This window comes from Piliocolobus tephrosceles, chromosome 6 (genome assembly GCF_002776525.5).
Source record: "Piliocolobus tephrosceles isolate RC106 chromosome 6, ASM277652v3, whole genome shotgun sequence".
Classification (NCBI taxonomy): Eukaryota; Metazoa; Chordata; class Mammalia; order Primates; family Cercopithecidae; genus Piliocolobus; species Piliocolobus tephrosceles.
The window spans coordinates 15,785,294-15,812,967 of record NC_045439.1 but is presented as its reverse complement, the minus strand read 5'-3'; the positions used below and the strand labels follow the sequence as shown (position 1 = coordinate 15,812,967).

At 44.7% G+C, this 27,674-nt stretch overlaps 1 protein-coding gene and 1 long non-coding RNA gene across 5 annotated transcripts in view; one reads left to right on the top strand and one right to left on the bottom strand.

Annotated features, from left to right (window-relative positions):
* Positions 1-27,674, bottom strand: part of TTC7B (tetratricopeptide repeat domain 7B) — a 296,302-nt gene that overhangs the window by 125,336 nt on the left and 143,292 nt on the right. For all 4 annotated transcript variants that reach the window (XM_023205449.2, XM_023205448.2, XM_023205447.1 and 1 more), the window contains exons 10-15: positions 17,121-17,204; positions 16,006-16,110; positions 13,508-13,625; positions 11,364-11,421; positions 5,453-5,525; positions 2,574-2,734 (exon numbers count right to left, since the gene is read on the bottom strand). In XM_023205449.2, the coding sequence (XP_023061217.1) occupies positions 2,574-2,734; positions 5,453-5,525; positions 11,364-11,421; positions 13,508-13,625; positions 16,006-16,110; positions 17,121-17,204 (599 nt within the window). The remainder of the gene's footprint in view (positions 1-2,573; positions 2,735-5,452; positions 5,526-11,363; positions 11,422-13,507; positions 13,626-16,005; positions 16,111-17,120; positions 17,205-27,674) is intronic.
* LOC111538213 lies at positions 1,167-7,385 on the top strand. The gene is made up of 5 exons (XR_002730254.1): positions 1,167-1,268; positions 3,260-3,517; positions 5,273-5,482; positions 5,747-5,903; positions 6,865-7,385. It is a non-coding gene; the product is annotated as an uncharacterized LOC111538213 (long non-coding RNA).

The window sequence follows — 27,674 nt, the reverse complement described above, 5'->3', positions numbered from 1 at the left end:
GCAGTTGCAACAAGTGCCCACTTAATCTTGTTTAGGTTGGTGTTGAAATGTTTTAGCCAGGCTGGGAAGAAACCATGGGATCCACTGATTACATCTGGCCCCAACTTTTAATAAAGTATTCTTGGGAAGAAGTTTCCCATCGCAAAGAAATACAAATATTTAAAAAGCAAACAAGTCACGGACTGCTCTCAGACCTGCTGCCATATGCTTTGCTTTTTTGAGCTTATGGCTTAACATTAAAATAACAGCCTTGCATTCCTCAAATATCTCTACTGCTGTTCCTTACTTCTACTACTTGAAAAGGCTGTCAGCTGCTGTCACTTGGAGGCATTACCATATTAGCCACCACTGTTTACTGCTTACCATGTGGTATGGCTATTAGCTTAATAAGCCTCCTCTTGGATGATACCCTAGGCTATGGAAGCAGGAACCATACCCTGGAGTCCAATGCCTAATGAAAGAGCGTGTGTGTGTGTGTGTGTGTGTGTGTGTGTGTATGTGTGTGTGCATGCGTGCAAGGGTGAGACAGGGAATGACGCTTTATAAATATTGATGAGAGACACTAAATTCAATTGTATCGGGTTGTACTTATCGATGGTTAAAAGATCACATATTTTTTAAAGTGCTTTAACCATTTTAAGGATAAACAGCTTGGGGTAAAATCCAGAAATATAGGTGGTGTACAAAAGAGCAAGTTTGAGATCTGCAAGAAGTAAAACACTGCAGCAAAGCTCTTTAATTCACTCTGCATAAATAGCTGAGCCTACAAAAGAAAGCTCTAGTCAGAGGTTTCCTGGATTATAACAAGAATTCTCTGGACGAGGAGAAGTGCCCTTTTCACTTGAAGACAAAGAAATGTTTGTAATGGAAATGTGTGAACCAATTTTCCAAGGAGAGCTGCTGAAAAGCACTGATTAAAACCCAGTGAGGTGATGAGGCAGTGAAATAAAGCCAGAGCTGACCCACTTAGGTTGTGGCTGCACTTACTTCTGAAAGGGAAGAGAGCAACCCTGGGCCACCTTCTCCATTCTTTCCCTTCTCCCCAACCCCAAGCAGTCCTGCCCCATTACTGACCCTGCAACTCCGTAGACAATCAGAACCTTCCAGCGTGCAGGAATGTTTACTATTTCTGGCCATTGTGTACTGGTTACTAAGCTACCGACACTGAGGATGAAATGGTAACCCAGTAGCCCAAAACACAAAGTCCTTCTCAACAAAGCCTAACCAACAGGCAATGGGTTACAGTGATTCAGAGGAAAGAGAAGAAGGTAGGTAGATGACTCTAGCATATGACAGTTTACATTGATAGTTCTTAGGGGATGTATAATACTGATTGTTCAAGAACTTCCATTTCCTAGAGAGTAAAACTAAGACACAGAGAGGGAAGGTATCTTGATCACAGTCGCCTAAAATAGGAGAATCACCGAGACCTAGTGGAACAAGCCCTCAGTAACTCAGGACAAAAAAGCTGTAACGCCCTGTTTCCCAAATTTCACCCACTGGAGTTTAACATCACTTTTGCCATATCCAAGTATATCTGTGTTAGTATTTACTTAATACTTTTCTTTAAATTCACTTGGAAATATCTTAATAGCGCCCTGAGCAATAATTTTCATCAAATCACTACATTCTAATATACATTTAAGAATGTGTAACTAGGCCGGGCACGGTGGCTCATGCCTGTAATCCCAGCACTTTGGGAGACTGAGCAGGGCAGACCACGAGGTCAGGAGTTCAAGACCAGCCTGCCCAACATGGTGAAACCCCATCTCTACTAAAAATACAAAAAATTAGCTGGGTGTGGTGGCAGGTGCCTGTAGTCCCAGCTACTAGGGAAGCTGAGGGAGGAGAATCGCTTGAACCCGGGAGGTGGAGGTTGCAGTGAGCTGAAACCATGCCACTGCACTCCAGCCTGGGCAACAGAGTGAGATTCCATCTCAAAAAAAAAAAAAAAAAAGGAACTTATAACTACTAAAAGTGTTCATCCACAGTCCATTTAAAGTTGTCTCATGTGCTCCAATGGTACACATTGGGAAAGAGTGGATAAAGTATTTTAAATAAATAAGGATGACCTAACACTACATTAGGATGACCTAACAGCTTTTTTTTTTTTTTTTTTTTTTGAGACAGAATCTTGCTCTGTTGCCCAGGCTGGAATGCAGTGCAGTGGTGCGATCTCGGCTGACTGCAACCTCCGCCTACCAGGTTCAAGCAATTCTCCTGCCTCAGCCTCTCGAGTAGCTGGGACTATAGGCACCCGCCACTACACCCAGCTGATTTTTGTATTTTCAGTAGAGACAGGGCTTCACCATATTGTCCAGGTTGGTCTTGAACTCCTGACCTCAGGTGATCCACCCACCTTGGCCTCCCAAAGTGTTGGGATTACAGACGTGAGCCACCGCACCCAGCCCTGTTGGTTTTTAATATCAGGAAAAAATAACAGTAAAGGGAATTTTATATTATTGACTGCCAGGGTATCCGTGAGGGACTTAGACAGATTGGAGAGAAGGCAGGGGAAGAAGTAAATTTAATAACTTCCAAGTAAGGGAAAACTGAAGCCCAGGATCACTTACATGAAATTTTCTGGGTATTCGCTCAGGGCCATGTCAATGATGTTCAGAGCGTCATGGTAATGCTTCTGTGCTGACAGCAGGAGGGCAAGGAGGTGCAGGGAGTTGGCATCGTCACCTTGAAGCTGAAGAGCTTGGCGGACATACCCCAGAGCCTCTGGGATCTGGTTTAAAACAAAACCAAAAAAGGTTTTACACACACGCGCGTGCGCGCGCGCACACACACACATAAAAGAAGCCATCATTTCAATGTCTGATTCTCTTTAAATATCAAGTTGTTTCACGTTGTGCCTCATTCACATTTTAAGCCAAGTCTTTATGGCAGCCCCAGGATATTAACCACAAATATGAAAACGGAAGCCACCTTCAGGAGACATTCTGAGTGACAGAGTGATACAGGAGACCCTGTTTCTCTACATAGCTGCCAATGCTGCTCCAAGTCTTTCCCTTCTCCCTAAGTAAACACTTTCTCGTTCTGTCCACAAAACTGATCTCCTTCTGATTATGCTCATGATGATTTTGTTCTAAATGGAGACACATACAAAGTGTCAGAGGTTTTTAGTGGAACTGAACTGCCTTAGCTTAACTGTTCTCATTTTTCCAAGTATTACTGAAATTAAAGTGCTTAATAAGTTATAAAACCTTTGGCAGAGTTTTCCAAGTGATCAGAGGCCTGTGGTTCTTTGCAGGTTCCTTTGTCTTGGACCTCCATTAGACATCAAGGAAACATGCCAAAACAGTAAACAACAAACAAAAGGCCCCACACCTTTCCAAACTACAGCCCAAAATAAGTTGATTGAGAAACAAATTGCAATGCCACATGCAAAGCAGATGTGTCCAAATTCATGTAGGACCAGACACAACCTGAACCTTTAAATGCAACAGCTGTTCGAGACTTTCTTCAAAATCATCCAAGCACAAGGGTTGATAAAATGCACACACAATGGGTATTTGACACCCTGGATTCCATGCAGGTTTGGCAGTAACCAGGGAGGATTAGAACCCGAAGCTAGATTTTGAAATAGAGCTCTGGACTGAAGCATTCTTGCACAACCATCCCACAGTTGCCTTCCCGTCTTGCTCCAACTCCAGTCCTCTGTGGGGCCTCTTCTTAGCTCTCCTGCTTTTTCCCAAACTCTCAGTAACCTCCCTCCATAGTAGAAGGCCATGACTTCTCTTCCCAAACCAATTACTTTTCCTCAGTGAACTTCTTTTCTTGATGGATTTAGGTTATAACTGCTGGCTGGTGGAGGCTTTCTGCTTTGGAACCATAAAATCACGGCTCTCACTATTGGAAGGGAGACCATCCACCCCAATCCTTCAGTTACAGGGAGGAAGCTGAAGTCCAGGGAGGTGAAATGGCTTGGGCAAGGTCACCCAGCTATGAGTGTCTGACAAGAGAGTGATTCCTGTCCATCCTCTCCTCCTGGTCAAACCGCCCCCCGACCCTGGGGAGGCAGGGAAGCAGTCCCTCAGAGCTCTGGTGTTCTGACACCACATGCCCACAAAGGCTGCTGCCACACCCACAAGGCTCCATTGACTCACCCTTCCCCAGGTGACAGCCTACTATGTGAACAGCACTCAACCCGGTATTGACAGGTGCGTCGGAAGGCCCAGCATAGGCATGATGTTGAGTTGCAGGGATGACCAGGGCAACCAGGCAAAAACTGATACAGGGATCAAAATGATGCCTTGAAGGAATTCAAAGCTGGTTCCTTCATTTAGCGAGTATTCCTGAGTGCTGAACACATGCCAGGCAGCATTCCAAGTGCCAGGGTAAAGCAATGACAACGACGGGCATGGGTTCCTGGAACCTACAGTCCAGTGAGAAAGATACTGAACAAGAAAGCGGGGCAAAAGGAAGAAGTACAGGCTGCTACAGGAGGAAGGCTTCATGGAGAAGGTGAGAGAAGCTGTCGGCGTAGGGGAGGGATCAGATGGTCGATCAATGCCCACACCTGCTGCAGAAGCCCAGCTGTGAGCCATAGTCAGGTGACAGGACCTTTACAGGGGCGGCATCTTGGTTTCCTCAGTCCCTAGGTTGCCAATGGAAGCCACTTCTCAATGCCATTCCCCAGCAACCAGGAAGACAGGTGCATACCTCAGCCCAGGCCTGCCAGGGGAACGGCGTGTCTAGAGAGCTGACCTTTGAATCACCCTCCCAGTCAGCACTCAGGAATGTGCTGGGGTTACCACCAGTGTCTCGCACCTGGTGGGTGGGCAGGCATGTGGCCAACATCCCCAGAACAGCTGGGAGGGGATAGGAGGTTTCGGGAATGGCAGAGGCAACATCTAAAAGCTGCCTTGGGGAAGACGAAGGCCGGCAAAACTTGCCCCTAATGCAAGGAGATAGTGTTAAGTTCTCTTTTTCGAGTAGCCACAGTGGAAAACTGTTCATGTCTTCCACGTATTGTACAGGACCTGGTTCTTTTGTCTCTGCCTGCTGGCATCTTCCTGCCAATCAATGACACCCTTATGATAACCAGACCCCAGTCAGTGGCTAAATCCCCACCATGCAGCTCAGCACTGGGCTCTGCTACCTGGTTCCTGTTGGCAAGGGACAAAGACTCTTTGATGACTCCTGGGTTCAGGGTATATGCCATGTGCTGCTCCCCAGGTTGCCATCTGACCCTAGCTTGGGCCCTCCAGCTGTGTGGATTTAATGTCCAACAGCAGAGCCTGGAACTGCTGTGTCTTCACAGCTGATGCTCAAACCAACCAAAACAACAGGCTCTTTGCTGAAACCTCTGAGAAGGGTTCCTGGCTCCAGGTCAGCCTCGATGGAATAAAGGAAGATCACCTACCATTTCAAACCGAAGAGCTGAAGGAGTTGTATCAAGATATAGAGTGCAGTAAGCATAGGAAACACTAGAGAAACTGACCTGTCTGGAGATGGCAAGTTGCAGAGCCAGGTAGAAAGCTGCTTGGTGATCTGTGGGTGACAGGCTGTGGGCCCTGAAAAAGTATTTATGGCTATTAGTACATGGAGAGGAGGCCATTTTTACTTTCCCTATCAAACAAGTCTTTTCCACATTTGCATTCTTATACTAAGGCCCCATATTTATTCAACTATGTAATGCTTCATTTAAACTCTTCTTCTTTGTCCACCTACACACGTAAACAGTTTCCCTCTTACCAGTGTGTAAAGGTACAGAACAGGAGCGCGTTTTGTCTAGCATCTAAAATGGCAGCCGCGCTTGTCGGCTTTGCAGAGGGCCTCGAGGTGAAGAATCCACAGGCCCTGAGGCCTGATCTCCCCAGCAGATGGGCCCCTGTGTCATGCTGGGACACAGTGAAGCCATGTGTGCACTTGGCAAGGCGATGGCTGCTTTGGTTAAGTTTGGCTCGGCCTTCCTTAATGCTACTTTATCCAAATTTCTAGATTTCAGAGAAACCATATGAAAATCAAAGACCCAGCTTTGCTTATAAAATGAGGTTTTGGTTTTTGGTGAAAAAAGGGAAGAGAAAGACACTCATTCAGTCTTTTGAAGCTTCTACAAAATTCCATGTCGTTCACTGATTTATTCCAGATAACTGTGATGTGTAAGAGTGTGGTGAGACACCAGGCTCAGTTTTAAGAACTGACATCAGACAGGAAGGGACCATACTGGCCTCCTAGCTGATTGCAAACCTGGTCTTCTCTGCTTCTATGTGGAAGTCATTTTTATTTCAGCATCAGCAACTCAAAATGTGACTACGTACAAGACATAATTCTGTGTTTAACAGTCTGCTGGGAAGAGAAAAACAAACTTCTACTTTCTTTAAAAGGCACCATGGAGCAGACTAATTAGGTGGGATCCAGATAGTAAACAAAACTTCATGCTGTTCTGTCAACATTCTGTGATTAAAGGAGGCTCTTCTACCAGCAGAAAACAAATTTGAGATGAGAAAGAAAACCAAATCACTATGGATTCAACTGTGGCAAAGAGGCCAAAGATGGCTTTCTACAATAATAAGGTTTTTTAATTGAATTGTCTGCTGCAGGGAAGGGAGCTAATAAGCCTCCCAGGTGTTTGCCATCCAGAAAATACGCTAAGTCCACTAATTTAGGGCATTGTTTATGCAAACGTAGTAGCTCATGTGCAGGTCCAGGGTAAGGCAAAGCTAATCTCTGTCCTTATATTGATCTTCAGAGCAAAGCACCTAGACTTTCATTCCAGGGGAATCTTCACTTGGCCTCAAGACATAGCCTTAGGACCTTTCTTAGCTTAGTTGAAGAGGCTGAAGCTGATACTGCCTGTGTTATCCTTTTACATGTCTTATTTCTCTCTTTTTTTTTTTTTTTTTTTTTGAGACAGGGTCTCACTCTATCACCCAGGCTGGAGTGAAGTGGCATGATCACTGCTCATTGCAGCCTCAACCTCCCAGGGCCCAAGCGATCCTCCCATCTCAGCCTCCCAAGGAGCTGGGACCACAGGCGTGCTCCCCACGCCCAGCTAATTTATAAATTTTTTTGTAGACATGGGGTTTCGACATGTTATCCAGGCTAGTCTAGAACTACTGGGATCAAGTGATCCTCCCACTTTGGCCTCCCAAAACGCTGGGATTACAGGCATGAGCCACCACGCCCAGCTACTAAATGTCTTATTTCTAAAGTCCACTTAGTATATAGCAACTTTTAAAATTTTACAAACATTGGCTTTCCATTAATTTGTACATCAAAGAATATTTTTCTTTGGTGTTTATAACAGTGAGATTGAAAAATCATGGTTTCTCTTTCTTATAATCAGGAAAAAGAATACACAATTATGAAGAAATTTTTTGATTTATTTTACCTTCTTTCACAAATAATAAAGTTTATACAACCCTCAAAAAGAATTTCTTAGAGTTATAATTTTCTCAGTTCAATTCATATTCTTCACAAATAAATCAAGTCATGGTTGCCTCTATGCAATACCAACCAACTAAAGGGCTGGCAATGATCTTTCGAGTTGAGGGTGTGCATAAAGATAGTTCTGGCTAAAGACCCCATGCTGGCCTCATCAAATGATTTTTCTCTGTTAACCACAGCACTGTGAAAGGAATAAACCAGCAGTGCTAGAGATCTTGGAATTTCTGGAGTGCATTAGGGCAACATCTGAAGGATTTCCAACTTGGCTAATGATGCATATTCAACTGCCAAATTTCTAATGAGGCACAACTGAAACATACACATTTTAAAAACCTTATTTCTACAATTTGGCTAATGAATTCAACTGACCACTTTACCCACTGAAGGAAAAAAGGAAATAAGGAAAATGCCAAACAAAACAAGAAAAAGCTCCCTGTGTTGATCTCAAGTAGATGCTGAAATACTTGCTTCCCATAGAGCAACTTCAGCAGCTAAGCTTCCTGTGGGAAAGCCCCTTTGGTATGCCACAGGCAACTCGCAGGACAGAAATCCTCAGGCAAGGCAGGTGAGAGAAAGGACATCAACAATCAGAAGAACTGCAAGCCTTCTGAAGTCTGTACACGAATCTAAAGCAGCCTCATAAACCCCGTGCCCAAATACTGAATACCTGGCTAGACTGCTCAGAAATACCTAAAAGACCTAAAAATGTCACCACAGGGATGCTCACAAAACGCTTCCCTTATCTCAAAGCACCTCCACATGATTAATTCAGTTTCTCTCCCATGAAGAAGAGCCCCTTCATCCTTTTATCCACCCATCCAACCACCCACCCATCCACCTATCCATCCATCCATCCATCCACATTATGCAGTATCTACAATATGACACCAGGCCCTATGCTAACTTCTGGGGAGCATGGAGATGAATCATGCTAGTGCCTTTCCTTGATGAGCTTCCACTCCCACTCCAGAGGGAGAGACCCAAAATGACCATCATGACAGTGCAGTGGGAGCAGTACCCAGAGATAGGCCTGCTGGGCTGCTACTGGAAAGCATCACATGGTCGCATGGGCTTCCCAGATCACCTGGCTAGAACCCAAGGATGTTGTGGCATCTACCCCAAGGCTCTCCTAGATTCCATTTCCAACATTCTCTAGAGCTGAACCAAGAATATAGAGAAGGTTGATCAATGTTGACCCTAGTCCATAAGGCACATATCTTGTAACAATAATAACTACAATTTGTGAAGTTATCAACTATTAAGCTTCTTGTCCAAAAACAGCCAGCAAATGAGAGAAAGCCAGAAGTGGAGTGGAAAGCACGTGATTGCAAAGCCCGTTCTTTGTACACTGTCACCTTGCTGCCTTGTTTAGCCAATTCTCCTTGAATTCCCCTTCAGTCCTGATTACAGGGGCCACTGGATTCGTGCATTAAGTTTTTTTAAAAGTGCAAACCTGGTTAAATCTATTGCTCAGGAATCTCTCGTTAGTTACACACAGAGGGTGACCAACTTGTCCTGGTTTGTCCAGGATGTTCCTGATTTTAGGATTGAAAGACCCATGTTCTGGAAACCACTCAGTCCTCAAGAGATTGGGATGGCTCATCACCCTATATGCACAAATCATACCACACTTAAACTCAAGTTAGGAGAGAAAGGGGAAAACAAAGCAAGACTGTGTACCCTATGCCACAATGAGTGATAAACACAAACACCACCATGCCACGCCTGCCTCCTGGAGCACCAGGCTTTATGCATACTGTGGGCCATGCAATGAAAGGCGCTCTCAACTGTTTTCAGGATTGCTTTTCTCAGTAGGATGTGAGAGCCTGCAGAAGAAGCAACTCAGATCAATTCAGCATCTTTAGAAGCTTTGCAAACAATATTGTGTTCTTCTTCACTATACTTTTGTACAGGGCAAATGAATTGGTTCAGCTGCTTGGGTTGAGCTTATGAGTGTAGGAACAGCTCAGGGTCTCACATTCAGATGCAGCCGCCCAACCTGGATGTCTTCAAAAATCACCTCTTTGGATCCACTAGAGAACAAATATTTCTGAATTATGGTTCCAGTCATAATTAAGAGTTAACTTTCTTGTGCTATATCTGCAACCCCATCCCTTCTTGAATTGTGTTTTCTTTTTAAACAAAAAATGCAAAACATTAGTATAAACAGAATTGTGGGGAGGATATTTAAAATACATAGTAGAGAAAGTACTTCTCATCAAAGTAGTTTTAAATTATCCATTTACATTTAAGAAGTAATACAAATCATTTTTATTTACTTAAAATCTTTCCCATAAAGATTTTTGTTAGGATTGCAATTCACTAGAAGAGTCCTAGTTACTGTGTACTTGAAACAAAATGAAAAACATTCCTTTGAAAAACATTCTATATTTCACACAACTTCTAATTTAGGTTAGCCTTCTGCAATATCATCAGTTAGGTTAGTGGGATTTTATTACTCTTTATTCCCATATGAACTAATATTTTAAAAATCTCTTTGAATTTAAACTTAAGCAAAAGATGAACAAAAAAGAATTCAGGCCAATGGAGCAGCTGTTACATAACATGAAGTTATACTGGCAGCTCAAGGCAGACCACCACTGTGGCTGTTTTTAGAGAGCCAGTAAGATGTGCTGATTTAAGAAAAGTGAAACAGATGTAATGACCACTTTCTTAAGCATCCATGTGTGGGTTTTACAAACTAGGACTGGAGAATTTAAAACTCCAAATCATTTGAAATGGAAATGCTTTCCACACTCCGTGCTGAAGAACATCAACAAAAGCTTAGCACAGAGACAGGAGATCTGTTTGCAGATGTCAGTTGGTACTTTTCATCATTACCCAGACTGGGGCTGGCAACCTGAAGTAGCTACCGGCAAGGCTGCTAGGAAACAGAAATGAGACGGAAGAGTTTCAGACTCACCGAAACCAGTGATCATGATTTCATGAAAAAAGGCACATGGACACCATGATAAATCGGTAGGCAGCCCCAGTTCTAAGGAAAGAGTCTAACAAAGCTTGTCAGGTATTAGGAAGGCCTCATGAAATGTTCACGTAAGTATCTAAGTTTCTAATACAATTCCGAGAAATCAGAACTCAGATATATTTAAAGTGACAGCATCAATACCAATTCTAGATTTCACATTATGGGGCTATACTTCCAGATAATTTCATTTTTCTGATTATACCTGTAATGAGAACAAAATGAGGGCAATGTAGTATGGTGGGGCAGGAGAAACTGGGTTAGAGTCAGGAGACCCTGACCGCATACTGACTTCAACAGCTGCGGGACCGGTGGCTCCTGTAACTCCTGTGCCTCAGTCCCCGACCTGCAAGGGACATATTGTCAGTCTGTCTTCCTTACTTGTGTGTGGTGAGCGACAAATTAAATAAGGGATGTGAAGGCACACTGTGATGCTCGAGCATTTGATAATTGCAAGGCCTTCTCCTAATTTCCTGAGAGGCACAATGACAGAGAGAAGCACAAAGTGTTATGGAACAAGGTGGGGGCGGGGAGTTTGGGGCTCACTGTCTTCACTCAGTATTTCAGAGACTTCCTGGAATCGGCCTTCTCATTCCTTAATACAAAAACCTGCAGCTTAACATGTTACAAAAGAAAAAAAAGCTAGAAAAGAATAATCTCTTCTCTAGATGATGACAAATGTCTTTAATAAAGGACTCATCTCCCTCGACATACAAAGTATCTGTCTTTTTCGAGCTGAAGTCACTTCATTAGGAATGAATAAAATGTACCCAAATGGATAAACAGATTAAGAGTGCAGATTGATATAGCAACAAGTGACGTAGCAGGGTTTGCACGCTGTGTGTTCAGTGCTCAGGACGAAAGACTCTCAGGGGTAAAACACTGTTTACATAATCTTTATAAATATCTCTTCTTTTTATACTCATCATACTTTGGTGTCATTATGTACAGCCGACTGAAAAGATGAACTCCCACTCACCTCTGAAATGCAAGAAGCGCCTTTCTCTGTAGGACCTCCTGCATCCCTCGCAAAGAAGCTAAGAAAAGGGTTCAATTAGTCAGTGGCATGGGAGATCAGGGAGTTTTTGACAAATACAAAACCCATCACAAAACTTGTGCATTCAACTGGATGAAAAGCAACCATGTCTGAGTGCCTATGTGCCCAGTCCTGCACCAGGCCCTGGAGAAGATAGGAAACAGAACTACCCCCGAGTGCTTGCACTCATTGGGTGTGACTGTGGAACAATGCCAAGGGGGCAGTGTGAGTTGGGTGGTCACTCTTGGTACTCCCAGGCGTATGGGGGCCATTTGCAAAAGACCAGTTGGGAACTCCAGAAGGAGCATGACTGCCCTCTCAAGTGCAGGCATGTAACTCAGGGGAAAGACAAGCTCCATGAGGATGGGGTGGGAGGGATGCAAGCGACAGCAGTGTTGATTTTGACAGCCTTCAGAGTTCCTTCTGCCACTGAGAAGCTGCAGTGCTGGGCCACCGACACTAGCTTGCTGCCTTGAAAGGCCAGCTTGGTTCACACTGGGCAATGGCCAGGACTTTAACACCTTCAAGTGAACACAAGGGACGGAGTAGGCAAACCCAACACTGATCATGGAAAATTAGCTCAAAAGTGTGAGGCCACCTGGCTGTGAGTCAACACTTGCCCTGTGCAGAGCACGTGAGAAATGGCCCCTTAAGCCTGGCTAGGAATGAAAAAGGTACTTTTTACTACGGCAAGAGAAAAAGTCCTGGAGGAAACTGTTTATGGTTGGAACTGCAAGAGGCCGTTACCTAACACCTCCAACATGGCACCTCCCAGACTGGCATGAGACTGAGAGCAGTGAAAGGCTGCCAGGGGGTCAATGTGGCTGGAGACCATGGCTAACGTAACTTAGAACAGCAGTGACCCAGCTAGAGAGAACCTCAAAAGGCCCCAACTGACCCATGAATGGAAGAGGAAGCCCCACAGGGTCAAGCAACTCTCTCAAAGTTGCAAGAGTAATGAGAGGTAAAGTCTGAACTAAGAATTTACATAGGTTAATATGTGGCATTAAATGTGCCCTTCACTCAAAGTCTACTATATCAAAAGCTATGTGCTGGGTATTGTCAATGTATCATGTGTATATGGAAAATTAGCAAGTAATCCATATTGAAAAGCAATTAATATGCAAAACTTCCCCAGGACCTTTGATATTTTAGGGCAGAGAAAAGAATTTGGAGTACTTTGTAAAATAAATTACAACAAAACCATAAAGAAAAGAAGGAAGTATTATAAAAGTCAGGATAGTATTTCCTCTTAAGGGAGAGAAAGGGGTTTGTGATTGGGAGGGGCATATGGAGGGCTCCCCATGTGGCTGGCAAGGTTCTAGCTTCTGAGCAGGCTAACGGCTACAAGATATTTTGCCTTATACTAATTCAAATTCATTAAATTATCCATTTGTTTCTGAGATTTTTGTTTTGCATTTGTGTTACATTTAACAACAACATGATAAAAGAATAGTAATAGTTCAGGAAAAGTTTGTTAAACTTTCTGCAAATATCACTGAAAACTTAAGTATACAAGATTTTTTCTTAGCTAGAATCCCATCCATCAGAACTCTAAGCACATCCAAAATCACTGTTTCCAAGACCCCTAGGGGTCTTGTGAGCTGCTGCACTGCACATGTACGTATCTACAAATTAAAATGTGCAAATGGAGAAGGGGCATTTCCTGACCAGTCAAGGAAAGCTTCCTGGAAGTGTCTGGCCGACTCTTCCACATTCCTGTACCTAAGATCCAGCATCCCTTCACACAGGACAGCCCAGACCAAGTGGTAGGACAGGGGCAGGTGCAAGGCTGGGTGGGTGAATCATCCTGCAAAGCCCAGCGAGGTGCCCAGTGCACCACCAGCATAATGTACCTGAATAAGAGGCTGGGAGCCCTGGCACAGGGCCTTCCTCCCTGCCCTCCCATTCTCCCATGAGACCAAGCAAAGAAGACAGCAGCACCAGGGGCCCCACTGAATGGCACAGCAGAATGCCCCAGTTTCTGTACCCTCCTGAGACAGAAGGGGACTGTGGGAATCCTGCAGGGTAGACTTAGGCAGTCCAGCCCTGCAGCTCAGCGGCTCTGGGGGTGGGACGTCACTCACCGTCAGTGGCCTGCAGACTGTATGTGAGCCCCAGAGCTAAGTAGCCTTTGGCCTTGAACTCTGATGTTTTCTCTCCCACATCAACGACAGTTTTGGCAAACTTTTCAGCCTCTTCCAACTGAAAAATGAGACAAGTTAAAAACAACAACAACCTGCAGAATTTCTAACATGAGTTCCCATAAGCATCTGCTGCCAAAATTGGATTTCTGATGAGTCACTTTGAAAATGACTCCCAAATCTCCCAATCCCACTCCGGTGGTTCTGTTTTCTTGAGCCTCTCTAACAGTTTGCAGGATTCCTATCTTGCTTTTTCTCTTTAAAGTTTTCCTTACTGCTTATTTGCCTTCTTTTCCAAAGTTGCTTTCATACTTGCTGGGGGTCTATCTTTTTTATCTTTATTTTTTACTGATTGGTTCTATAATGAAGTTGTGCTAGGTATTCAGAAGCTGAACTGAATATATTTGTAAAGAATAAAGTTCTTGGAATGTTTTATGTTTCAGCCTTTCTTTTTCCCCCCACAGGATATAAAGAATCCATTTAGGCTTGGATTCTCTTTGCCATGAACTGTTATAAATTTCAAAACTCCATCCACTTATTTTACAAACCTCAACACATGTACCTTGTGCCAGCAGATTCCAATGAGAAAATGTGCACCTGTAAACTACACCCACAATAAGACCTGGTGCACAATTCATTACAGGCAAAAATAGTAAGATTTGTTCCTTCAAAGTATGGCAAACATTGATGATATTGAGTTGGGTGATAAGACACTGGAGTTCATATAGTCTTGAGTTTTGTGGTGTTTAGAAATTTTAATAATAAAAATGCAAGAAAAAAATACAGAAAAGATTTGTTACTCATATATATATATATATATATTTTTTTTTTTTTTAAAGAGGTCTGGCCAGGCTTACGCCTGGAATCCCAGCACTTTGGGAGGCCGAGGCGGGCGGATCACAAGGTCCGGATATCGAGACCATCCTGGCTAACACGGTGAAACCACGTCTCTACTAAAAATACAAAAAATTAGCCAGGCGTGGTGGCGGGCGCCTGTAGTCCCAGCTACTCGGGAGGCTGAGGCAGGAGAATGGCGTGAACCCGAGAGGAGGAGCTTGCAGTGAGCCGAGATCGCGCCACTGCACTCCAGCCTGGGCAACAGAGCGAGACTCCGTCTCAAAAAAAAAAAAAAAAAAAGAGGTCTATTTAAAGCATTTCAAGATGTATATGTTACAGTAATAAATAAAGCCAGAGCTGGGAGGAGGGCAGTAGTCACTGCTGGGAATTGGCATGTTCCAAATGCAAAAGTTGTGTCCACTCCTCCGCCTGCCCACTCCTGGAGCGCCTGCGCCATCCCCTTGCCTGCTCACAGCCCCAAACTGTCAAAACCCACATGACCACACTACGCCTTCACAGCTGTGCGTTTCAGGTGAGAGCCTGTGCTTTCAAAACATCTTTTCTACATTTTCCCAAGCAAAATGGAACTAAACTGGAACACTCTTCGCTAGGCTTACTTTTCTCCTGCTGGGTGAGAATATGTGAAAAAAAAACCAAAGAGCAAGGATATAAGGGTGAACAACCTGAGCTTGTAAGACGCTTTGGTCTTTTTTGAGCAAATCGTTTTTATTGCTAATGTTGACATGAAGTTAAAGAAAAGAAATTAGAACTCTATCGTATGTGGCAATTATCTATACCACCATCTCAGCAATTAGACTGAGTTTTCTATTTTCTACTCAAATGATGTATTTTTTGAGGTACTAGAATTGTTACAAATCAGGCTATTGCCAAATTCAAATTTGAACAAGAATATTTGAAGAAAAATGTGTATGTGAAGGAAGAGAAATGAAGACAGTTGAATTTAACATATGAGCTGAAATTTAGGGTGACTCCTTGCTCTTTAGAAAGTCCCAGGCTCCCAGCCTAGGCAACAGAGTGAGACCCTGTCTCTACAAAAAAATACAAAAATTAGCCAGGTGCAGTGGAGCACATCTGTAGTCCCAGCTCCTCAGAAGGCTGAGGTGAAAGGATGACTTGAGCCCAAAAGGTTGAGGCTGCAGTGAGCTATCGTGCACTCCAGCCTGGGTGACAGAGCAAGACCCTGTCTCAAAAGCAAAAACAAAAGCAAAAACAAACCAGGCTCAGCCAGGGATGCTAATTCAGTCACATGTCTCTTCTCAGTCCCACATTGCTTGAATAAAGCAAGATGTATGGGAGTATGAATTATAGTTCTATCTTATTATCATTATTCCTGGAGCACAATCCCATAGGAACAAACCCCTGGAGTACCCCAGAGTACTCCTCAGGCCTTGGGTGGGGGTGGATGAGGCCTGAGGAGGCCAGGGGCCCAGGCCCAGGCTCCATGGCTCTACACCGTCTTGTATCTTGTCGTTGCGTAGCTGATGAATCACCCTCGCTTTCTCTCTGTGCCTCAACATGAAAAAAATGGGCAGGACTGGCCTGGAGTCCTCTGTAGGAATAGGGAGGGGGGCACCCCTACTCACCCAGTGCAGGGAGCCCATGCAGAGCTTGGCAGCGAGGAGAGGGATAGTGGCGTCGTCCGGCTTCAGGCGGATACACTCTTTCAGCACCTTCACGGCACGGGCAGACTTGGCAAGAGAAGATTATTTCTGTGAAACTCAAAGCGTTTGACAGAACCGAATATGACAGCCTTCTCAGAGGGGGTTTTGGTCAGGGTGGCCTCCTCGTGGGCTTTTCCAACTTTAAACCCAAGCAAGCGGGGGGCCTGGGGCATGTGAAAACCAGAGCCTGTGGCTTCTGAGGGACTGGGGAGTATGCTGGGTTAAAAGCCAGCAGGAATGCTTCCCTGGTGCCACCTGAATTTCGTCCCATACTTGTGTAGCTATTGGAAAATTAAGAAAAATGTAAAGATGGTGGAAATTTGTTCCTATAAAAGATAAATATCCAGTTGAAGGCACAGAATACTAAATTTCTGAATTCACTTAGCTCAAATAATCTATCTCAGGCTTCATTCGCTAAATGGCCCAAATTAACAAGAAAAACAATAGCTACGACCTCTGTTGAGTGTATACACAGCAAGGAACGCACCTCTAAACACCTACGGCATAGCATCTCATTCCCCTGATAACATATCTACGGAGTGGGTGCTGTTCTTACTCCATTCTACTGAGGAAACTGAGCTACTCAGTAACTTGCCGGGTCACTCAGCTGGGAGAGCAGCACCAACCTTCCATCCTGCCGTTGGACTCCCTCAGCCCACATTTTCATTCAGTATCATGCACTGACCAATATAACACATTGCTCAAGATAACCAACAGGTTTCCCCTCCAGGAAATAGCTTAACTCTCAGTTAAGTGTAAAAAATTAGCTCTAGTTTAAGCCATGCCCATGACACCTGATGAAGTCACAATGACTAGAAAGAGACAAATATTTCAGAATTTTTCTTCTCAGTGATAAGTCCATCTTGGCCTCCCAGACAATTAAATCTGATTGTTCACTGAGAATGGACCAGGATAGTTTCCCAGAGCGGCTCAAAAGACTTCCATAAAGTCTATCATTCCGTGCAATTCAATGACATTAATCTCTTTGGCCTTAATAGGATAGGCATAAAAAACTGCCCATCACAAAGGGGACTCACTTTTCCAGCAGCCATCAGGGACAGAGCAAACTGGTACCACAGGTGGAACTCCTCAAAGGCAAACTTCATGGCTCTCTCTAGGCACTGGGTGGGAAAGAAAAATAAAGCAGACATCTGAGAATCGCTGGCGCCGCAACTGCACAAGTATGAGTTTGTGTCTATGCACGCTAAGGTAAGTCCCATCAAATCTGCTTCCCTGGAAAGCTTCAAACATAATCCTCCACCAAAGGGCTCCTACGGAGTCCCCACACAGGATAATGCACCATGCCGGTGGCCAGGACAACCCACAATGGACCTAAGTTGTGACAATCCCTGCCCTTGAGTAGCTTTGTATCTGGCACAGGAAAAGAAGTAAATACATCAACAACACAAATACAAAGCCAAACTCAGGAGTGCCCCAAGGGCAAGAAACAGGACTGTGGTGAAGTGATCCCAGGAATCAGGAATGGCGTCAGGGAGAACGGAAATTGAGCTGGGCCTTCCCCAGCCCAGCCCCACTATGAGAAACCGTCAAAGACAGAAACCACAACTTCATTATCTTCTCAGTACTGGTGCATTGCCTGCCGTGGTGAGTAATCTACAAACGGACTTCCCTCTCAGTCAGCGAGGAGCCTCTGGTCCCTGCACAGGGTGACATGATGATGTTAGAGCTTTAGGAGGATCGTGGGGGACTAGGATGAGTGGGGTGAGGAGGAAGACCTTGATGGAGGCAGGCCAGGAACAAAGTGGACAGAATGGTCCAGGGGCTTCAGAATCAAGAAATGTGTCCAAGGTCAGATCAGCAAGGATGGGTCACCCGTGGAAGCATGTGGGGACTGGTGCCCAAAGTTTCTGGCCTGCATACCTGGGGGAAAATCCATGCCACAGAAGGCCCTTGTGTATGCACGAGTGTGAGTGAGTGAGTGAGTGTGTGTGTTTGAGAGAAAGGGAGAGAAGGTGAGGTTTTTGTGTTTTGTTTTGTTTTGTTTTGTTTTAGGAGAAAGGGAGAATGGGGAAGGAAGTTGTCATGAACGAGTTTGGCATGGGAAATACTGAGTTCGAGGCATCATGAGGTAATTTACCAGAGACATTCTGGGACCTCAAGAGAAAGATCTAACAGAAGACAAACATTTGAGAAAAGAGCTGAAGTTACTAGAAGAGATCAGATCAGTCCAGAAGAGTATTCAGAGAGAAGGCAGCAGGGCCAGACTGCGGAAAGGGAGAGCAAAAGGATCTGGAAAGGAGGGCAAAGAAGGGACCTGGGACAGCAGTGTCACGACACAGAGAGGGCCCCGGGAAGGGGCCAATGGGGCCAGCAGCAACTGAGGCCAAGAAACCACCCAAATCGACTGGGTGACGAGCTCTGCAAGTGTGGCTTTGGGGGACATGGGAGGAGAACATAGGCCATGGGGACCAATAAGCAAAGAAAAGATGGAGATGAGGCATGAACGAAGGATGTGTGGGGTGAAAAAGGGCTCTTCATCTATGTGTTTAATTTTTCATAGAGGCAACTCAAGCCTCTCGCTACCATGAGCAGAACGAGCATGCAGAGTGAAGACCCCGGGGAGATAAATTAGGTCCCAGAAGACTAGAGGGAGCCAGGTCCCCGGAACAAACGTATCCCTGCTGAGAGGCCTTCTCTTAGGGAGGCAAGATCCTCCAGATAAGGAGGAGAGAATGGCAGGCCCTGTCGGGCCCAGCCAGTTTTCTCTGTAAAGATGGAATGAGGTGGGTGCTAGGAGGAAAAGAAAAGAATAGTGGCAGGAGGTTTTAAAAAGAACAGAGGCGGCTGAGCGCAGTGGCTCACACCTGTAATCCCAGCACTTAGGGAGGCTGAGGCAAGAGGATCACTGGAGGCCAGGAGTTCGAGACCAGCTGAGGCAACATAGCGAGACCCCGTCTCTACAAAAAAAGTAAAAAAAATTAGAAGGGTGTGGTAGTGCACACCTGTAGTACCAGTTACTCAGGAGGCTGAGGAGGCAGAATAGCTTGAGCCCAGGAGGCCGAGGCTGCGGCGAGCTGTGATTGCACCACTGCGCTCCAGCCTGGGCAACAGAGCAAGATGACCTTGTCAAAAAAAAGAAAAGAAAAGGGAAGAAAAGAAAAGAAAGGCAGAAAAAGAAAAACAACGCAAAAAACAGAAAAAGGTTTAAATAACAACAAAAGCCCCTTCCACCAAAGGGGACAGAAGGCTCACAGCAGGGTCAGCTCAGAGACTGGTGCGAGCACGCAGTGGAGCCTGCACCATTGTGCCGCCGCCTTCTCTCGTGCTGCGAGGTGGCCAGTGCAGGAGCAGAGGAAAATGATGGGATGCTCAGGATTCATGCACAGTCAAGGAGGGAGGGCAGGGAGCTGGGGACCTGGAGACAAGGAGCTGCAGTGAAGGTGATAAATGGGTAAAGGTAAAGTGAGGTGGTGGGAGAGGAGAGAAAAGAATTCTAGAATTTTAAATGGCATACACAGAGGTCACACAGTAAATATCATGCTAGTTGGTTTACTGTGAAAAGCTGTTCTGATAAAAACATATTCTATTTAAAAGTAAAGTACTAAGCATTAATAAGCACCTAGTGCTTGGCGATGGCACAGGGTGGGCATCCGAAGACCTTAAGCAAGGTGAACATGGGCAATGTGTTCAGCTCAGGGCTGGCTGCGGGCCTCATCCTACACCATGAGACATCAGCAGGAGGGGCTGGGGGAGGCCTCCAGGAGAGTCCTTTAAAAGCAGGGCATTCTCTGCCAGCACCCACTTTGCCCTCAGCCCTGCCCCTTCAAAGCCAGAAGCAGGGTGGCCAGGAACACTGAGCAGAAAGAAAGTGTGTGGCCCTGATGCCATGAGGTGCTGCAGCTACTGCACCAACCTCTCACAGGCTTCTTGTAGGGTGAACCAAATAAACTCCACTTTGGCTAAGCCACTGCACGCTGGTTTTGTTAATTACGTCTGAATACACTCCTCACTAGTGTGGACACCAAGCGGCAGACCTGGAATCTGAACCTGAACCCAGGGCCCTCTTAGTGGCTTTGCTGTACTGAGGAAGGTGTCACTGTGCCTTTAAGGAGCACAGCGGGAAGGGAGAAATGAAAGCAGCATGCTGAGATCAAGTAGGCAAGACAGGGTGGCGGGAGAGACCTAACCCAGGTCTGGGAGGCATGGGCTGGGACTAAGTGGGGGAGGACAAGTGTGATGGAGGATGCTAAGCAGTGAAAAGCCAGCAGTGCCTAGAAACTGCCTTGGGGATGGGAATGAGGGATGATGGAAGAGGAGGAGATGAGAATGATCACAGTGGCTGAAATGAGGCACCGGGAGCCGGTATGTGGAGAGATGGTAGATAATCAAAAATGAGGATCGTTCTAACAGCCCTACTCCAACCAATATGTTGCAATATCACCACTAAGTACTTAAATATACTTAGTAAGTACTTAAACACTAAGTACTTAAACATTTAAATGTTTAAATGGTTTTTTGTCCTCCTTTTGCTAAGAGGAATAATAAATATCAACTGTTCTCCTGATCAACAAAAGGAGCTCGGCAGCTGAAACAGTCTGTTCTGAATCAAAAAGCTAGATGCCATAAATAAGCGTGCACCCTTCTTTTCTTGCATGCCAAAGGCTAACAGTCTCATTAAACTCTGTGAAGCACATTCACCGGAGGCCTAATTGGTACAGAGCTGCGTTCCAGGTGCTACAGGAAAGAAAAACAGCCCCAGTCCTCATCAGGAGTAGAATCACGGGATCCTGTGGCTGGCAGATCACTTGGGGGAGCATCTAGTTGAAGCCCCCAAAGGAGAGGGCACTTGTCATTCTGGCTGCCTGTTACTTCAAATCTCTTCTGATTTTGGCGGCGGGGAAGAGCAGGCACTCCCAAAAAGAGAAGCGATAGGAATGTGGCACACGAGTGGCATGCAGACAGCCAATCACATGCTCCTGCCAGCCTCTGAATCTGCAGGTAGGGAGGCAGGGAAGGGGCCTCTGGAACTCGTTCCAAGCGTTCCAAGTGTTCCAAGCGCCCTGAGTGAGCTGGGGCCTCCCAGATTGGGGCAGGGCCTTTGTCTCCCTGAATCTGTTCCAGTCTCTTCTTCAGCCTCTAGTGGAACTGGTGCGCTTAGCAGTGCAGATGGATAAGTTCCTTTTCTGCTTAACAAGTCCGGTTCCGTCACCTACAGCCAAGGCCCTGACGGTACGCCCAATCAAACGCTTCAGGCTCCTCCTGTAACAATCCCTACCTTCCAGCCCCCAACAAGTTGTAGCGCTTCTGCCTGAGAACCCTTCAGAATAGGGAGTACACAACCTGCATGGCAGCTAGGAATACAGAATCAAGGTGCACAACAGATTGGGTATGTGAATTCGGGCAAGCAATTAACCACTGTGTGCCTAGATTCCTCACTGTAAAATGGGAACTATAACAGTAATTAATGTAGAGAGTTACTAAGATTAAGTTAGTTACTACACACAATGCCACAGGAAATAGCACCTCAGAAACAGGCTAGTGAGTGCTAAACAAAGGTTAGCTATTATTCCTTTTTAAAAATTTTAACATTCTTATATTAGGAATGGAAATACAACAAATTGTATCATACCTATCACTTTACCCAGATTCAATGTACGAAAACTCAAATTTACAATGCATTACATCAGAAATAAATATCTTTACAAAATGTTTACAACACTTTATGAAATGTTTCCTCATTTTAGAAAAGGATTCAATCTGAGACCCTTGAGAATAGGGCACAACTTTAGAGAACTGGACCAGAATGTATGCTTATTCTTCATTTCTTTAACAAGTGTGGTAACATTTACCCTGTAGCCAGGCACTATTTTAATTACTTTACAAGCATTGCCTCATTGGGTGATCCTAAGGACCCTGCAAAGTACAAGGCAGGTCCCTTTATCATCGTCCATTTGCAGGTGAAGAAACTGAGGTGCAGAGGTGTTAAGGGAGTACACGGGCCTCTGAGTCGGTGGCGGAGCCAGATGGGAGTGAAGTGGTCTGGTTCCAGAGACTGAGCTCTTCACCACAACACTACTGCCTCTGAAACTTTAATTACACCGTGCCACTCACACTTCACGTATCAGGCCCACTCATGCTGCAGAAAGCAAAGGACAGCTAAATAAAAGGCCCCTAAAAAGGCCACATATTTCTTGAACTATTTCAGAGACTCAGCAATTTTTTTTTTTTTTTTTTTTTTTTGCTGCTAATGGGGACCCTTGCTTGAGGCTACTAAGGACGGAGACCTTTCCAGCTCGTAGAAGTGTCAATCAACTTTATTGATCCAACAATATCCACCAGCACCACGACAGCCAGTGGTGCCACATCTCCAGCCCATCGCAAAGTTCTCAACCAACAAAGATTACACGAGTCCTGTGTTTCCTCTACAGGTAGCATCTCTCTCAGTTCCCTCCTAGTTTGGACCTCTTTCTCGTAATAATAACAACCTACCTCCCATAACAAGCCAAGAGGGTGTTCTAAAGAGTTAGGAAATCTGGGTCAATTACAAATTAGCCCTCCACCCCAATTCAGAAGGGTGTGAGCTCTGGCATCACAGCCGATGGTGCTGCCTGCCAGTGGGCTCTTGGCATCTTATGAGATACAGTGACGGCACGCCAGCTTTGGAAAACTGCCCGGACAGCTTCAGATGCTCCTGAAATGCTGATGCCAAGCATGCTGCCTGGATATATAACATGTCCTCCCCTATGTTTCCGTAAACATGAAGATTACATAAACCCCTAAACAGTTCAGGTCAACCGTACCTCAACTACAAAAGGAGACTCCCTGCCAAAAAAACACACCCATGGTAAAAAGGAATATGGGTTGTCACTGGGAGCATTTGCTATCCACAACCCTTGCCCCTTAGGCTGTTTGCTCATCCCAGTTCTGTTTGCCTATCCCTTTTTAAGAACTCTATCGTATGTGTATGTGACAGAGTAAAAAATTGCAGTTTTAATGTTGTGGGGAGATGGAGAACATAAAATAAAAGCATTCACATTTTTTATTTTTTAAATATTTATTTATTTGCTTATTTATTTATTTTGAGATAGGGTCTTGCTCTGTCACCCAGACTGGAGTGTAGTGGCACAATCTCAGCTCAGTGCGACCTCCAACTCCTGGGTTCAAGCGATTCTCCTGCCTCAGCCTCCTGAGTAGCTGAGATTACAGGTGCCTGCCACCACGCCTGGCTAATTTTTTGTATTTTTAGTAGAGACGGGGTTTCACCATGTTGGCCAGGCTGGTCTTGAACTCCTGACCTCAGGTGATCCACCTACCTCAGCCTCCCAAAGTGCTGGGATTACAGGCTTGAGCCACCATACCCAGCTGCATTCAAATTTTAATAATGGTTCCAGTGAAAAAGATGCATTGATGAAAACAGACTTTTCAGAAGATAGCAGGTGTTCTGTGCATGGGGGACATATAAGAGAGTGCTTTAATCACCCAAGCCCAGCACACAGGGCGTGAGGACAAAAAGAGTAGTCACATGGTGAAAGCACTGGCTCTGGGGCCAGGCTGCCTATCTCAATTCAAGCTCCCCCCTCCCAGCCATGGGGTTGTAATCGGGGTTAAATGCAGAAATACATGTGAAATGCTCAAAAGAGTGTCTGGCCCGCATTGAAGGCTATCAATGGGCTGGCTTTTATGAAACAAAGCATGAGCAGATCTTCAGGGTTCTGAAGGGCGGATGAAGGGGATAATGAGAACCCCTGGGGATGAGGGTGAGCACACCAGTAGACGGCAAAGGCAGTGTGAATAGGAGTCTTTCAGTGGCACGAGCTAGATTCTGGCCCCTTTTCCACTTCTGGAGTCCAGCGTGGGGATGGCAGGGTGGGCCTAGGAAGGGAAGTGGGGCCGGTCCAGAGCTGTAGATCCCTGAGTCACCCACGCAAAACAGCAGGTGACATCTCCAAATCACCTCCCTCACAAGAAAAGAAGATGGATTTGGCAGTGGTATTATTTCTACCAGGAAAGATAGGCCCATTCGCTGTAATCACATGACTGCCACCTCTCTAATCCCAGATAACATTCATTTAATACTACGAATATTTGGTAGAACAATAATTAGACTCTAAATGGCATCCTAATCATTGAAGTGTGAGTCAAAATGTCACTTGCAAAAATGGTTCCTTTTGGTAACAAGAGCTTATGCCTTTCCAGTCTCTTTTTCCGGCTTTTCATAAATCAGCCATCTTTGAGGGGCTCCAGGAATGAGAAGCTTTTCTGGCATCAGAAAGGGATTTAGCAATTACCTCCCTAGTACATAAAGCCCAATTACACAAACAGGGTGTGCGGCAGCGACAGCTGTACGGTACCACAAGCGCAGCAAAGCCAAAGTCTATTTTTGGAATTCAAGGGTAAGATTCTGCATCCAAATCCCATTGGGGAGTGGGCAGAAATAAAATAATCAGACACCCCTCAAATTTAGCCTGAAGTCTACGTCCAAAATTCATCACTATTAAAAGACAACAAATAGCATAGTGAACTGCCATCATTATTTACCTCATAGACAGCTCAGCCCTATCCTAAAAGTTCTTATGACATAGATCCTTCAGTTCATCAGGGAGACTTTCTCTTCCACATTGTGTGTACGTCACGAGTCAGTTGATCAAATTCCTTGCAGTTGTGTAACCAACTGTTTTTAAACATGATATATACAAAATATTTCACTTCCTTGACTTTTAGCAATAAAAAAAACTCTGCAAGCTATTCAAACATTTTGGGCCATCATCTTAGATCCACAGACTGACAGAATCACAGAGCAATTTGAGGCCTTTGAGATTATCTGATCCCATTCTTACTTTATGGATATGGAAACTAAGACCCAGAGAGGAGACAGGACCTCCCCAGGGCTGCACACAGTGGCACACCTAGAGTAAGAGCCAAGGTCTCGTGATCCTCGACTCCTAAACTTTTTATTGTTGTTAGACAGAGTTTTGCTCTTGTTGCCTAGGCTGGAGTGCAATGGCATGACCTCGGCTCACTGCAACCTCTACTTCCTGGGTTCAAGTGATTCTCCTGCCTCAGCCTCCCAAGTAGCTGGGATTGCAGGTGTGCACCACCATACCTGGCTAATTTTGCATTTTTTGTAGAGACATGGTTTCACTATGTTGACTGGGCTGGTCTCAACCTCCTGACCTCAGGTGATATGCCCGCCTTGGCCTCCCAAAGTGCTCGGATTACAGGTGTGAGCCACTGCGCCGGCACTCCTAAATTAACTAAAAATGAAAGTACAAATTAAAATGGAGTTTGAGAGGTCTATCTACAGGAGCCTGGGTCCAGGAAAAGCTTCTAAAAGGCATACTTATGGGACTCTCAGCTACAAATGAAAGTTCCCCTCCTCGCCCCAAATTTGGAGAAAACACAGACATCAAAACTTGCTCAAGTTTTCTCTCCTTATATTGGAAATAAAGCAAATGTATCCATGCCCCACCCCTTCCCATTTCTCTTTTTGCTTTAAAACAGCAATACTGCTCCAAACAGGGAAGTCTCAGAGTTTTATTGCTTTGGCAAACACTTAAAGGATATCATTGCCTCTGGCCACGGTGAGAGGAGTAGAGTGGGTTGTTTTCAAAGGTCATAGACTTTATTATAGAATTTGAATGCTGGATGCAGTTTTCTGGCATGCTCTCCTCTCTACAAATCAAGTAGACCAAGCTTGCACATTGAGTAAGGGGTCTCCACGGTCCTACTCAAATACTACTCCATCCGCTGCTTTGCCAGTGTAGTTGTTCCTTGCAAAATGCACTGAATTCACAAAATGGGCATTCTATTCCTCCTGTCTCCTCAATTGCCTCTCACCTTTGGCCTTTTCAGTCTGTCTTCCCTGGCTTGGGGCACCAGGCTTTAACCCTTCGACCATGGCTGCCGCTTAGCCCATGCCAGGACTAAGGGAGGAAGTAAGGAGTTGAAAGTGCAGCAGCCTGGGACACACCATGCACAAAATAGCAGCACAGTAAATGCTCGAATGAAGGCTGGACAGAGAATTGGGATCCATTCTTTTGGAGATCCTTTAAGGAGGGCCGCAGCAAACATGGAGGCAGGGAGGAGTACTGGAATTACCAAGACTGGAGACGATGACAGAGCAGAAAGGACTGAAGCAGGGTCACTGAGCTATGGCCTGAGGGCCCAATGTGACCTACTGCTTGTTTTTAGAGTCCAAAAGTTAAGAGTTGTACTTATAGCTGAACATTCACCATCAATTTGGTGAGAGGGGTTATTAACTTTAAACCCAAATTAAGCAAGATGTTATCCCCTACCCCCACAAACAACCCCATTCTTCTCATTCATGAATCTATGTTACAAACATTGTACTCATTATATTTTGAGTTTCATTGATTAAAACTTTGTGGAAATTTGTTTTCTCTCTTGTTATACCTACATGCTATTCTTGATTTTGTCTCTTAGCCTTTAAAGCCTAGAATATTTAGCATCTGGCACTTTAATTTGCTGACGCTTGTTCTAAAGGAACCAACCGGGGGCACTTTAGGTTGAAGGAAAAAAGACAATATGACAATTGTCTTCAAAATTTGGTGGACTCTAAGGGGAGAAGGAGTCATCCATTACCAGAGCATCTTTACTATGGAACATTCTCCCACCCTATGAAGAAAGAGGCAGATCTAGACACATGGATCTGGTACAATCTTCAGGATAGATCACCGGCTGGATAAAACATAGACTTTATGTCCTGTGGCATGCTACTTTTGCACTGAATGGGGACACACACATATGCATAGTGGCCTATGGATTTATAGTCAGTCTTTAGAAGTATATACAAATAACTTCCTCTTCATGTTCCCCTTGGCTCCGTTGTAATACTTCCCTTGTGCATACATTACCTGCTCAAAATAGATAATAAGACCAACCAAAAAAAAAAAAAATTGGTAGACTGTCAGTGAGGTGGGGCTGGACTTGCCCTATTGCTCCAAAGAGACAGAATAGATAGAAATTACAAGGAGACTCATTTTAGATCAATCCTTTCTAATAACCACAGAGGAATCAAATGATATATATTACCCATCAATTGCTGTGCTGGCTACATTATAGTCATTATCTTACTGAGCTTCCTAACAGTCTCTGATGTAGGAGCTCAGAGGGGCCAGTATCTTTCTCAAAGTCTCACAGCTAGGAAAGGGCAAAGCCAGAATTTGAACACAGAATTTGACTCCAGGGCTGAATTTATATAGGGAAGTGGGTACTTCCCTATATAAGGGTCAAGGATCATCTGCCAGAGTTACTATTTCATACAAAGAAGATTTTTAAATGAGAACGCAGATTATTAATACCACCAATAATAATAGTAACATGCACTTTTTACAGTAACATACATTATCTCCTTAATCCTCACAATAACATTCCAAGGTAGATCTTATTATTATCTATGTTTTCCATATAAGGGGACAGGTTCAGAGAGGTAATGGAATCTGTTCAAGTTTATATTCAGCATGTAAAGTAGCAGAACTGAGATTATAACACAGGTCTGATGTTAAACTATGAGGCATTGTTGAGACGGTAATGTCATCCAAAGTGACCTATAAATTCAATGCATCCCTATCAAAATTTCAATTTTTTTTTTTTGTTTTTTTGCAGTAATG